Source organism: Fundulus heteroclitus, chromosome 4 (genome assembly GCF_011125445.2).
Source record: "Fundulus heteroclitus isolate FHET01 chromosome 4, MU-UCD_Fhet_4.1, whole genome shotgun sequence".
Taxonomy (NCBI): Eukaryota; Metazoa; Chordata; class Actinopteri; order Cyprinodontiformes; family Fundulidae; genus Fundulus; species Fundulus heteroclitus.
The window spans coordinates 8,956,825-8,971,687 of NC_046364.1; the positions used below are offsets into that span (position 1 = coordinate 8,956,825).

A 14,863-nucleotide genomic window follows, 5' to 3' on the forward strand; every position below is an offset into this window, starting at 1 on the left:
CGGTTCAGCCATGTCCTACACACACACACACACCGTCACCAACACATTCCCCGTAATGTGTGCCACTGCCATTAAACACCAACACACAGACAGCGGGAATGCTCGCGACGTAATGTAAACGGCTTTGGCACTCTTCGCCTCAAGCCTTACATGCCACACCTTCCACTATGTAGTAGAGTGTTTGTCTCGGTGTGTTTAAGGTGTGAATGCTCTATAGTCAAGAAACTATTTTTATAGACTCGGAGCAAGACACTCCAGTTTTCACTGAATTTCTGCTAAACTGCTTGGGAAAACTCTTAATGACTTAATTCATTAGGGTTTATTAATGGTAGATGGGGGGAAAAACGGTCTTTGTAGACTGAAGCAATGGTGCTACAAAAGGGGGCAGAATGAAGTAGAGAATTACATGTCTAAAAAGGTTCAAAGACATATGGTCTTTGCAGATATAACGATACAGTCATTCTGTATGTACCTGAAAAATTACAAGACATAATTACGCAATATACATCTAATTAGCAATAAATGCCAATTAAAGATGGGTTAACATGCGTTTTTATTGAATTGAGGGAAAATACCATACTTAACCATTTGTATTTAAAAATTAGGAATCAGCAGTCATTCCTGAAGCTGTAAAAATAATTATTAGTCTTTTTTTGCATTCATTGTTATTTGGATTTGGAGATGTTTTAAAAATCAGAATGTTGTACTTTTACGCTATGTGCCCTTTACAGAGTAATAGGTGTATAGCAAGCTTATATTAGTTGGTTAATTAGTCAGGCTATCTGCTAAGGTAGCCCGGTTGTCGTCAGACTTGCTGCATGCAGCTTGCCAACTGTAGTTTAAAAAAAAAAGTGAATAAGAATGAGGGGTGGCGCTCATGTTTTCCAAGCATGAATGCACATGTTTTTAGCAATCAGAAATATTTCCTAACCACAAGATTTGTCATCCCCGTTTCTTTCATCCAGCTGACTAGCAATGCACATGAAATTTGGTTACAGGATGGAACATTTTAGTGGATTTTAAACTTTTTTAAATCCTCGGCTCGCCTTGATTATGGTAGCATCCCCTGTCTAAATCCTTTTTAAAAACAGGTGTAAAGGCCTCAGTAGATGGGATCTTTACACCTGTGGGGGGAAGAGTTTACTGACAGTTTTACATCTCTGTCAAACATCAAGGCATATAAAATAAACAAGCAATGCTTAGCCTGGCAGGGGGCGAGTGATTATAATACGGTGGGGGAAACACAGCTTGTGTCAGGTAGGCTCATGCTCAAAGTTAACATGAGAGCCTGATGAGGGAAAGCCAGAGAGACACTAGTTTGAAAAGAAAATGGAACTGGTGTCAAAGTCGACACGACCACTGCAGGGTGGGAGTTTTTCGGATTTACACCAAACGACAACATCCGCTTAATTTGTCTCAGCCGGTAGGTCGAGAAGATATACTTGTGTTATAATTCCATTATCATATTAGGTTAAAAAGGTTTACAAATGACAATAATATGATTTATCGCAATAATTTTTAGAAAGAGTCCTCCAGCAATATTTGTTATCGTGACATGCTTAGTAGGATATCCAAAAGTCATATATAGGCCTCATATGCAGGAAATGTGAATTTAGCTACAAATGTTATGCCCTTAAACTGTCATTGTTACACTGATTCAACAAAGAAAAAGCTAAATTCAATTCATCAACCTAACAACAATATTTTTACAATGCTGCCCGACTCTCTTTTGGGTATACCCTTAACATCCCAGTTGACAAAGCATATCCATGTATATGCCTCTAATTATGAAAGTCATCCGTCTTTCTTTTCCGCAACAAAACATGAAACCCAATAGTAGTCTGCGAAATCAACCTTATTTCCATCTATGATTACCTGGGAGCATGTTTTTATAAGGAGTACAACTCTGAGTTTTAAAATTCGAGAAAATCAGAAGTCCATTTTATGAGTTGAGATGCTTTTAATTTATTATAAGTGCCATAAACCAATGTGTCAGTAATTAAATGCTTAGAAACTTGCTTTTACAGCTATAAATAAGAAAGATTTTGTTTGGCTGGCATGCCGCAGGTTTGGTTCCATCTGCACCCATCTGTGCTCGACAGAACTGAGAAAAGAGGAAGGCTGCAAGAGTGGAAGAAACCAGTTATTGTCAAACACGTTATGTGTTATAGAGCAAACCAAACGATTTTTACAGTGGACATAAATACCAAATAAACGAATGTGACCAATAGTGACAGAATTCCTCATAATTAGAAAGGCCAAGGTCCTTTTTTAAAGTAAAGTCCAGTCGTTGCCTCTTCTTCGCCCGTCAGTCTAAGAGAGGCAGCAATTACCCTATATGCCCACAGTCGGTATGCAGATGCATTGTTAGAGGCACCTGACCTTGCACAGTGGGAGAGAAGGAAAGTGACTGACCCTCATTATATTGGTCAGGAAGCCTCAGGCAAGACATTTGACCCATAAATGCGTCGGCACGGCTAAACGGGGCACCGTCCTAGTGTGGATGCGGGTAAGTGGGAGAGTTTTGTGGAAGACTTTTGCTGCCAGTGTTTATGTCGGCTTCATAAAAACTAGCAAGGTAGTATTTAAAGAGCATTTATTAAAGTCTTCTGTTAAGCAGCAAAGTATAGGCATTACTAAGGCTATAATCCAGACAGATATGAGTCTAGCGAACGGTCTTCGGTTAGACACCACTGAGTTATTACTGGGCCATTTCTGTGCCGGTGAAGATGATATACTGCACTCATATTAACTACTAAAACATTAATTCCCAATTTACTTTTTCCTGTAATTGTTCTTAGAGGCTATTCGAGTTTAGATTTCATCCAAGTGCAAGGTATGATATGGTATCAACTCTACAGCCACTTTTTAGTAGGTCTTGATTTACTATTGAAGAGTAAATCACTGATACTGATAGGGAACGCCTTCACCTCAGGTTTTTTTAAAGATAGAAAAGGCTCCAAAAATGAACTGATGACTTAATCGGATCAAACAGACAGCAGGAGTTTTTACAACACCTCCCGGCAAAATATTCCATCTTCAATTTCTAAAGCTACAAAAAAAACCTTGGAGTGAGTTTAAGATTGGACGAATTCTAACCTTTATTCAGACTACTGTTTCTTTACAGCTTCCTCATTCTAAGAGCAGCAATAAATCCTCCGTTTTCATACTTGTGCTGAGGCAATGATTCGGCCAGAGGTCAAACCAGTGAGACAGATGAAAACAGGAGATTGTCTGTAGGCCCATTAAAAAGAAAATTGCTGAGGAGCGACAAAAGCTTTCTGTTTGCAGCAAGAGCAGCAGTGTTATGGTAAAAGGTTACCGTCGTATGATACGAAGATGTCGGTGAACACCCAAGCTTTGATAGATCTGATATCTTGTGGTAAGTTGCAATTTCCAAAGACACCAACCTGTGGCCTGACATTCATACCAACATCTTTTGTTACATTCCTGACAGCTCAGGAGAGGAAAACATCTGGCCCATTTTTTGGTTTGCTGCACATTTTTCTTCTTTTTCTGCATTTCCTTGTTCTTTGTCACAGTCGCTCTCAGCTACAGTGGGGAATGTGGTTTGGCTAAATTCTTATGTTCGCATTAAAGCTATTGTTACATAAAAAAAAAAGAGTGACTTCCTGGAAATCCCAGCAAGTGCACGCATACCTCTGATCATATTAAACCAGAATGCATCACTTCAACGCCACAGTTCCTGCCTTTGACAATGTCCCAACATAGTTTGTGACACACAGCTCCTTTCTGCACCGCTGCACCTGTCGTGTAAAATGACATGGAGCCATCTGAGCTTCCACATTAATTCACATGACCAATCCACACTGAATAATAATCATCTTCACACAAACAGTGTTGTGAAAAAGTATGTGTGGAACAGTAGTGAGCCTACATGGGGAAGTTAGCTAAAATGACTCCAGGACTGCATCATCCACGTGGTCATAAAACAACATTTAAAACACTGCAGGCCTCACTTGCCTCAGTTAAAGGGGATATATCATACTTTTTAATGCCTTCCTTTTCACATTTATATCATTTAGTTCTGATCTATATAAAGTGGAACTGCAATGGTTTGGTTTGAATTCTTTATTATTGTTGCCCCACAGCCCCTCATTTTACCCCTGTTCTGAGGTTTGTCTTAGAGCAACTCGTTTCGGTGCTGTCTCTTTAAATCTAAACGAGGCACTTCACACTCCGCCATGTTCCTAGTTGTAGAGCGATTCACTTCAGCCCGTTTAGACATTTTTGAAATATGCTGGGAATGGTGTAATGAATTTTGTGAGTTAATACACACAGCGGATCATTTCACATGTAGCTTCAGAATCCATGAGTTTGGACAACAAAATTGCAGCATAAAAACAAAAATGGTGGATTCGCAGGAAGTCCATGACCCTGTTTAGCACCGCCACAACAAATACTGTTACGTAATTGTTTAAAAAAAAAACATAAAAGAATAGAGAAAACTGAACGGGTTGAATATGACCCAAACAGAATATGAAGGTATCAACACAGCACCTGGACAAACTAAATTAAACTTTACTGCACTCCTGAAGACTCCAAGTACACAACAAAATGTAATCTAAAAAAGCAGATTTTGCATATTATGTGCCCTTTAATGTCAAGGTTCACATTTCACCAATAAAACACCAGGCAAAAATGGCACCAATCACAAAGCACAACAGCAAACACAACTCTTAATGGCTCTGAAAATAACAGAAATCAAAGTTTTGGAGTGGCTTAATCAAAGGTTGAGATGCTGTAGGCTCCAGGTGGGAAATACAAACAGCTCATCTTTACCTGCCATCATCTTCTGAGCCTCGTATGGCTCCATGTAACCATCGTTTTCGGTAGTGACTTTTTCAGTTGTGGTCTGTGCTCCACCAGCCTGCTCTGCATCGAAAGGGTCGGCGTAGTCTTCAAGGATAATCAGCTGTGGGAGACAAAGACAGAAAAGCAAGATTAGATTAGAGAATGACGGGATAGAGTGACATCTACTGAAGTAAACCAGAGAACAAAAGGGAGAAGCACATAAATAATAGTGCGCCCCTGTATGCCTAAGCACACCGCCACAATGCCTCAGCTTATAGCCTCAAATCACGCTCTTTGCTACTGCTGGTCTGCCTAATTATATGATAGCCAAGTGACAGGACTACATTTTAAACGTGGAAGACAGAAGACCACAACTGCTCAACTTTCATATGAGAAACACTCTGGCAGATTTATGCCAGGCTTGCAGTGAGCCACGGCTAATTGCAGTCCTGCTCTTTTGCCGAGTTTTTTGTGCACTGGATAGCAATTAAGTGGATGTCCTAAGACCCAGAAATACAGCTGAAAGCTTTGGGGAATGGAGTATGTCCATGACAATGGTGCCTTAGGGGAATGTTTGTTTTCTTAAAATGTTACCTTCAATTGAGAGGAACTATATGCCGTATAAGAACAAATGAAGTCCTAACTGAACCATCTGCGGTGCTACCCACCGGATTTAATGAGGCCAAGCAGCAGCTCAGCAATCTGACAAGGAAGCATATTTTCTCTCTTTTCCCAACACTGTGGACAAAGAATTTTAAGACAAAGAATCCATGACACAGAAGTTAATTCAGTTTGAAAACATCTCAATACCTTCTAAGGGATAAATCCGGTGCACAGAATAAGAAAACACCAAAACAAGCATGTAACAGTGAAAACGACTGGCACTACACCCAATGACTCATTCATAACAGGAAAGGATTTGGTTTCATTACAAACAAGCTCCTCAGTCATCTGCTGGATAGGATAGGGCAGGGAGGGGAGGACAGGAGGAGGACCGAGCCCTGTGCCCACCAAGCAGCTCCTCCACAAAGCCAGATTTCCTAAGAGCCTATGTCCATAGTTGCGAAATAAGGAGCACACTCCCTAACACTCAACCACCAAACCCCATATGGAGGCCACCCAACTAAACCATGCTGATAAAGTTCTAACTAAAAGTCTTTTAAGCAGTAATGATTTTCTTAATGATTTTTTATCTAGAGACATTTTGAAAAACATCCAAGTGGTAAATGTCAGAAAGTTCACTGGGGATATTGTATAAGCTGCTTTGTGACAAAGTAGTCCTGGCAGGTATGTTCCTGCACAGATCATCCCAACTATACACAGATTAGGCAATAACAACAGAGGAAGTCAGAACAGTGGATGTGTTCTTAGCAGCGGCTGCGTGTTAAATCTGCTTCCCTCTCCATCTGTTGGGAAAATAAAAATCACTTTTCTGCCACCGCATAATTTTGGGATCTTAGAATGTTTTACTCCTTCATATTCAAGCTGAGAGGAAAAAAAAAATCGAATACATTTTCCCGGTTTGTTTTTGATCTGCATAAAATAAGCATATTTCACTCACAAGTTTGATTAAAATCCAGTCGGTCAGATGAGAAACATTTTCACAGCCCTAGAGAACCGAGGAGTTATGCATTTCTGGCACACTTGTCACTGTGATCCTGCAGACTATCGCAAGAACCCTCAACCACTGATAATCACACCCTGTTTATACCCAGCTCAGGTACAGTGGCATAAAACAGCACAAATCTAAGGATGCATATTGCTGCCTGAACCTCATTCCAAGATAAAAAAAATAAAAGCCAGCTGCTGTCAGATTGTGATTTTTACATCTCTTAAAAGCCCCATTTTACCTAATATATTCAGGAGAGGGAACAAGAAATGAAACAAGAATTCTGCTGCTGACTAAAATACAATTCTTAGCTTGATCATAACTGATTAATTGGTCAGAAACTCAAATATCTGATCTTTTTGTTCAGACTGTTCAGTCAGGTTGAGAGAGCTCGACTTTCAGCAGATAACAGGAAGGCTAAAAGCAGGATAGCAAAGGATTCTTTCCCTTGAAGCTTGATAGGTAACATGTTGGATTTGGTGGCTTTTAGCAAACCTCAAAGTTCAGTTAAATATTTGTAATCTCTAGACACAGTTCAAGTTCTCTCAGATATCTGAGCTTCAGATCTTCAAATTACATCCAATGAGTTTAGTGTGTTCCAATTGCAAGCTGGACCATGATTGGGGTTTGCTGATTCTTTACTGCTAAACTACTATTATCAATGTAAGCTGGTAACTAAACAAGGCTGTGCAGCGCTAGAAGGTCCACTGGTTTGATAAACTGCCAGAAGAGCTTATAAAGACTTTCACTAGATTTCATATACATGGCAGCCATGTTGGCTACAGTACTCTGCTCTGCTTCAGGGGCGTCCTACCATTGCATTTGCAGTAGGGAACACAGAAAATCCGCCTTCCGGGTAGAAACAGCACTCCATTTTCACTCCATTTGTCACCTTGTGTTATACTAGCGGTTGTAACTGTGTTTATCGATTGTGATACAAGTAAATAATGACTTTCTATAGAAGGATGGCTAGAAAAGCATATTTTGAAAGTTGTTTTTAGTTGTTCTTATTTTAACGTTCTTAAAGAGACATTGGGCAAAATTCAGTGTTGATCTATTGGGAATCAGCCACAATATTCAGATTGTTGCATCTCTGGTGTGCACACATTGGAAGAAGTAAGGTCCATTATTCAGAGCCAGGACCTGAAAAACAAACATGCTTTTACTTATTTACAAACGGCAGATTTCTTTGCGTTTAAATCATGCAATCAGATTTTGCTGAATATTTTCCCACGTTAATCTTCAACAGAGCTCATTCCTTGAACTCAACCACCTTAGCGCACCGTTGTCCTGCACCAGTGGATGTTTGGACATGCTTCAGGAAATAATGGAAATAACTTATTGAGTTATGCAGTCCAACAGCATGACATCATTCTTTTGCCTTTCCTGTTGACATAATCTAGGAAACATCCAAGGCGAGTGATGAAAACTCCTGATAGCATTAGACCAACAGATTCAGTGCAGTTGAAGACAAAAGTACAACACAAAGTGGACATTCAAATCCCACACTGTGCTTACCTTCATTTTTTTCAGCTCGGGCTTGATATGCAACAGTCTTTCTCAAGCTAAACACCCACTCTTTCTTTGTCATGGAGCTGATTATAAAAACCAGTGTGAACAAAAGTCTCACTTGATTGCTCTCCACTTCTAAAAACACTAAGGTTGATGTTGAATCACATTAAACTAATCCAACATATTTCACTCTCAATCACAGGTTGAGTTATAATTTAATCCATCCAGCTGGCTCGTGTTCTTATTTTAGTCACTAATATGAGTCAACTTCTCCTTTCCTATCAAAGGCAAGTTTAAGTTGATGACAAACCCATTTGCAGCCCACCTGCTGTTTAAGGGAGTATGACATCAAACACATAATTCATCTTAGAATTACACGGATCACTGGCAGTAAACTGTTATTTATAGGCTACACAACAGGCTGTTAAAAATGCTAATTTTGTAAATGAATAATCTAGATTTTTCTGAGAAGCCTTTTCAGAGGAGATAGTGAAAGCTAGAAAATGGTCACCATTACCTCCATCTTTGCTTCAACATAAACTTTAGATGAGTCAATACATTTTTTTGCTCTCTGGTTTTGGTTCAAACTTCTGATACTAATTTTAGTAGATTTGATTTTCACTTTTAAAAACTGTCACGTTGATAAAATATAAGAATTATTTTTTTGCCTTCCTGACAAGATACGAGTTATTCTTACATTATTTCTTATCTTGCCTTCCATATTGCCATTTGTTTAGTTGGTCTAATAATATCCAAAAGTTAAGTGCATTTTGTGGAACATGAAGTCATGTCACTACATTTGAAATATGTGCGTATCAATTATGTCCTTGTTTTGTATAGCTCTGGGATGAAGTTCTGCATCAGCACAGAGAATGTTAATTTCACTGTGGTATCACAGCAAAAGTAATAAATCCTGCAAAAAGTGTCTCAAAAAGGACGTTAGATGGAGCATCTCCAACCATTTATCCTGAGAGATACCAAATCTTCATTGGTGCAAAATGAGCGTCTGCATAGTGTTACATCAGTTAACGTATTGCTATTTTTGGGAAATTGTGCAAAAGTTAAGCAGTACTCATATTGATTCTATAGCAGTGGCTCATATGCCCAAACTGTATGGCCTACAGTTCAAAATGAGCAAGAACGTAATGCTGTAATGTCATTTTATTTAAACTGCATGTTTTCTACACCACTGAAACATAAGGTGTCATGAAACCAAGTTCTGTGAAGAGGTATGATATATTCAAACAAAATGATACAGGAGTTGCTTTTTCAAGGTTGGCTTTAGCGTTTTATGTTAGTGCCGGCTAGCGTTATTAAAATGTAATTCCGTCGGTGTATAGTTTGTAGATGTTTTGCTGTTTGAACACACTTAAATAAGTGTCATTGCATTTTAGTGCGGCTGACAACATTTTCAAATCCAGCATTTTCCACAACGGACAGAGTCAAGCAAATTATCGGCTTTCAGCAACAGATCGTGTCCCTGTTAGTCCTAAATTTAAGGCATGACAATTTAGGTAAAACTTTACTGAGGCGTCGTCCATCGCCTGCAGCCTTGTAACACGGTGGAGACGGTGCCTAACATTTCAAATGTGTTCCAACGACTCCTTCCTGTCCCACCACAGTCGTCAACAGGAGAAGTATTGGCTTGTGAGGAGAGGGGTGTTAGGGAATGGCAGCAGCGCCTGGGGACATGCCATCTGCCTTGAGGCATGCCAGGGTGTGTCAGGATTGCAGCCAACCCACACTTGTCATGAAAGTAAAATTCCCCCATCAGCAATATGCGGTCTCCATATATCAGGTCTCTACTAAGCTGTGATGTAAGGCCACATGAATCTCATAAGAACACCTGACGGGCTTAGGGCATTTTCCTGTGGCAGCCGGGTCCTTCACTGGACTGCAGGATGGAGAGGGAAAAGGCCCACTTAATTACTGGATTTTGCAGCTCAGATTCTTTGACTTATACCTGCCATCGCTCAAGCGGCTTACAAAAGGAAGTGGTGGAAAAGAAAGGCTTCTTGAGATGCACTGCAGCTCCCTGACCTCAAATCAGTGGGAACAGAGGGAAGAGCATTAACAAAGGAGAGAGACCATAGCAGGCACCTGCCACTTTGGCTCAGTGTTCAGATGACACAAGAGCTTCTAGGATTACACTTTTATTCAGCCCAGGTCCTCCATTAGAAGCGGTGAAAATGTGGGCACCAGTTCTCCTCCTGCGCTCCTAATGCATAAAGGGTCCAGCGAACTCATCAGATAATCAAGGACAAAAAGAATAAAAAAAAACTTCCTAAACTACATTACATGAAATTTGAGCATAGAAATGGATTTATTGGTGGTTTTAAACAGAAAATGGGCCGCTGCGTCTTAAGTAACACATCCAGTGTGGCCAATTAACCGCAAAAAATCAATCAAAAGCAAATTCAATAGCAAGTATACTTATGATTTTACTGCAAACCCAGCAAAAACCCTATTACACATCAGGGCAGATTAAAAGTATGGAGCCTCGCTTCTAATAGATAAATCCAATCGGATCACGGTATCAATGTCACGACTGGTCCTTTAAAGTATTGGCTGCATCCAGGCTGAAGCCCCTCTGAGACCGCCAGGAAAGTCAGCAGGCTCCAGAAACAGAACGGAGGGAAAGAAAAAAGGACTGACGTGTGTGATTTATGCCTCATGCCACAAGGGATTTTAGTCACTGATAACCTAATACACCCCAGTGCTTAGCAGCTCAATTGCATTATGGCATTGCAAAAGGCTCTTTTTGTTGTTGTTGCTATTGCTCTTTTGTTCTTCGGCGTGACACAAAAGGAAAGCATGCATCCTTTGTGAGGAAAGACAGCCATTGCAGAGGAGATAGGGAAGGAGGGGAGAGGAGACAATGGGTTAGGAGATGCTATTTTTTTTTTCCAGCAGAATACAGTCGGCGAGCAGACAGGCATGTATAAAGTATGTTCACGCCTGTTGTGTGGAGGGACAAAAGTTTAATGTGCCTCATTGACGGCTCCTCTATTCTCCGCCTGTCTGGACGTACAGGATGAATGCTGTGTGTGCAGTCATGCTGAGATAACTTTGCCATTTTCTAAAAAGGAACATACTGGCAAGAAACACACCCTCAAGGCGCTTTATTTACGGAGAGAAGGCTCAAAGCTCCTCTGTTGACATAACATGGTTTCCACCACTAAGATGGTTTCACGTTTGTAAGTAGCAAGCACAAATCTGGTTACAATTCATTCAGGGCCCCTTGCGAGGACTGAGCCCTGCTGGCTTCGACATCTCCCACAGATTAGGCAGATGGAAAACTGGCTTTGCCTCTTGGGGAGAGGCAATGCAGGAGTGCATTTCCCACAACACAGCCCTGACATTAATGAAACTTTATTGAAATGTTTTCCTGAGAAACACAGTTGCCACAAGAGCATTCTGGCTCTCTGGGAGCCCCAAAGGGTGATGTGGCTCCTTTAAAGGCCTGCTTAGGATTCTGGAGAGAGGTAACTAATCAAATTAATATATTTGCTGCAGAAGCGCTGTTTTGCAGTGCGGCGAAAAGCCACTGTTGTCCACCAAACACTGGTGAAGGCCACTCCAGAGATAAACCAGTATTCTGTTTACAGTGAATTACGAAAGTATCTCTTCCCCTTTAGCTTTTTTCACAATTTCTTACATTACAACCACAAACCCCAAAGTATTTGATTCAGTATTTAAGTTGCATATCAGCAAAAAGTAGCACAACATTATGAAATAACAATCTGAAAAGTGTGGAATAATTTTTATTTAGCGCCTTCAATCTGTTATCCGTAGACAAAATCCAGCAAAACCAACTGCTCTAGTAAGTCATATGTCTAAATAGAGTCGGACTCCGTGTGTAATTTGATGTCAGTCTTAAAAAAAACAAGCTGCAATACGAAAACAAGAAAATTGCAGACATGTTAGTCTTCTTTATAAATGTATCTCTAATACAAAGTTAGGTCATAATAAAATATCCAGAGCTTTTAATATCTCAAAGAGCACTAATCAGTTAATCAGAAAAATGGAAGTAGGATGGCACAACTGCAAACCTACCAGGATAAAGGTATCTCCCAAACCTGACAGGTCAGGCATTTATCAGAAAAGTTACTATGGTAGCTCTGGAGGAGCTGTAGAGATCCACAGCTCAGGTGGGAAAACCTGTTGATTCATTAGTCACGGACTGAAACAATATGGACTTTATGGAAGAAATTTGCATCCTTTTCCTTTATCTTTACAATTATGCAGAATACTGCAATTCGTTTTTCTTTTACATAAAATCCAAATAGAACTCATTGACATAACCAGTTGTGACTTGACACGATATAACAACATTCAACGGGTGTGAATATTTTCTAGCTATAATCACTAGCTTTAGTTTAACTGAATTAGAGAGCCTTCAAAGAGCAGAAATTCAGCACCAGTTAGCGTACGAATCAACGCTGAGCCCCCCAAAAATAAAAAAACAGGGGATTTTATAAGAAACAGGCCAAAGGCTTCCCCACACCTCAACTGTATGTAATTTAGGCTACATTCAAAATTTATTTTCACACATCAATGTGCCCTCGCATCGGTTTTGCACATGTCTCCCTCTGAGACATCTGCACTGCGGGTATCACCTTATTTACTGCATCTCCGTCTCCTTTTAGGACTTACACCACATTAAATGCTGGCTCTTCTAGTCTCTGTACCCTTTTCCAGATGAAGCACCATTTACACGCAACCAGGGTGAACCAGTTTCCTCAGATGCTTAGGCTCATGTTGATCACAGTTGGCAAAGGAAATGCTTCAAGATGCAGTGATAACAGCGGAATACAAATCCATACAATGTAGTGTAGTTTCAACTAGTAAATGTCAGGACTCAGCTGGCAGGGCTGTGCAGCTTGCTGCCAGCTCCGTTACCTCTGCTCCTTCACAGGTGTTCGTGGTTGGACGGTGGGCGGAGTGCGCACACCTGCAGCTCGTTCAGCAGCATCTGAGCGTTCTATAAGAACTGCGTCCGAACAGCGAGAGGACGCCAGAGTGTTTTCGTTGCGGTATGCGTGACAGCCTCGACCTCTAGCCCACTCTTGTTCCCAGAGACTAATCCTTCGTTTGCTCTCTCTCAAGGTTTCCCTGTGTCTACGTGAACCCCGAATGACTCTAGAGTTCCTCGGCTCGACCAGACGTACCTCAGCTCTGGACGCGAGTCACACCAACTCTCTCTCCGGTTCCTCTCGCTGCTCTGGATCCCTGGACGCCCTCGTTGCTGCTCGGACCCCCTCGCCCCGCTCTCCGTCGACCCGAACGCCTGCTCAAGACAATCCAGCTGAGTCCTCCTTACCGTCTCCCCGCTCGGTTAACCAATCCTCGTGGTAAGCTTACGTTTATAGCTTTATCTCCCGTTTCTTACCTTCTGTTAATCACATATCCCTTACCTCCTAGACTGGTCTGGTCCCTTGGTCCCGGGATAAGTTCGAGCCACCATCGTCCCCCGCCCCGCAGACTAGCGCTGCGCTCCGTGTGCTCCCGAGTTATTAATAAATCCTTGAATTCTGACCTGTGTTTTCGAGTGTGTTTTCTGCATGTGGGCCCGACATCTCAAGGCAAACATGACAGAAGAACACTCTGGCCAACAAAGTGACCCAGCAGACACACTCGGAGGGGCGTTAGCGGCCCAACAGGATCAGATTCGGGGCTTAGAGTCCACGGTGTTAGGCCTACAAGGCCATCTGCAGAGCTTAGCCGGTCAAATCAACCAGCTAACTGTGATGCTAAGTGCTAGCCAGCAGCCCGCAGCCTCGGCCCCTTCCGTTTCCGCTTCCGACCCAGCTCCGCCTTCGGTGACGTCACCGTCTGGTTCCGAGTCTTCCTCTCCCGCTCCGGAGAAATTCTCCGGCGAGAGTAGTGACTGCGGGGGGTTTCTGTTCCAATGCTCCTTAGTTTTTAATCGGTGCCCTCGTTCGTTTGCTTCAGATGAAGCTAAGATTACCTTTATTTTACGTTTGCTCACGGGCCGCGCGCTCAGGTGGGCAGAGGCCCGGTTCCCCAATTGCCAGCAGTTTGGCTGTACATTTAACGAGTTCCTGTCTGAATTTAAGATGATCTTTGCAGCTGAGGTTGATCAGGTGCAGGATTCCAGGCGGCTTTTAGCTCTCCGGCAGCGGGGACGACGCCTTGCTGATTTCGCTGTTGAATTCCGTACGCTGGCCGCTGCGGCTGGCTGGGAGCAGCGTGCTTTAAAGACAGTATTTTTTCAGGCGTTAGATGATTCGCTTAAGGATGAGCTAGCACGTCAGGAGGAACCCGCTACTCTAAATGAATTTATTGCATTGGCCATCCGCTTAGATAATCGCCTTCGCTCCCGCTCTAAGAATCGCTCCCTCGGGCCTCTCGTTTACCGAACTCAACCCCCCGAGCGAAGACCACCTAGCCCTGCGGCACCTCGCTCCCCGCCTCCTGAACCCATGCAATTGGGTCGTGTGCGGTTGACACCTGAGCAGAGGGAGCAGCGAATGTCCACTAGGCTGTGTTTGTACTGCGCCTCCCCTGCTCATTTTATTAGGGACTGCCCCGAGCGGCCAAAAGGATCAGGTCCGCCGGCTGTAGCGGAGAAGCCGACGGACCCGCTCCAGTTAACGACCTCTTCCTCTCCGCGACTTAGTTTAAAAGCAACCGTAGTAACCTCTCGTGACTCGTTTTCTTTATCAGCCCTAGTAGATTCCGGCTGTGATTTTAATCTAATCGATAGTGCTTTTGTCCGTCGGGTCGGACTCGAGACGGTCCCGTTAAGTTCTCCCCTCCACGTCTCAGCCCTGGATGGAGGGGTCCTCCCTAGTATTACTCATAGCACTAGACCACTTGAGTTAGTAGTTTCCGGTAATCACAGAGAACGGTTAGCTTTCCTTGTTTTCCCTGTAAGACATGCCACCTTAGTGCTAGGAGTTC

General features: G+C 42.2%; 1 protein-coding gene and 1 long non-coding RNA gene across 5 annotated transcripts in view; one reads left to right on the forward strand and one right to left on the reverse strand.

Annotated features, from left to right (window-relative positions):
* The window catches only part of zgc:158464 (uncharacterized protein LOC791139 homolog), a 127,943-nt gene that overhangs the window by 96,052 nt on the left and 17,028 nt on the right, over window positions 1-14,863 (reverse strand). For all 4 annotated transcript variants that reach the window (XM_012868239.3, XM_036136009.1, XM_012868237.3 and 1 more), the window contains exon 2: window positions 4,804-4,936. In XM_012868239.3, the coding sequence (XP_012723693.2) occupies window positions 4,804-4,936 (133 nt within the window). The remainder of the gene's footprint in view (window positions 1-4,803; window positions 4,937-14,863) is intronic.
* LOC118562889 lies at window positions 12,796-13,403 on the forward strand. Its single transcript, XR_004930864.1, has 3 exons — window positions 12,796-12,972; window positions 13,046-13,290; window positions 13,361-13,403. It is a non-coding gene; the product is annotated as an uncharacterized LOC118562889 (long non-coding RNA).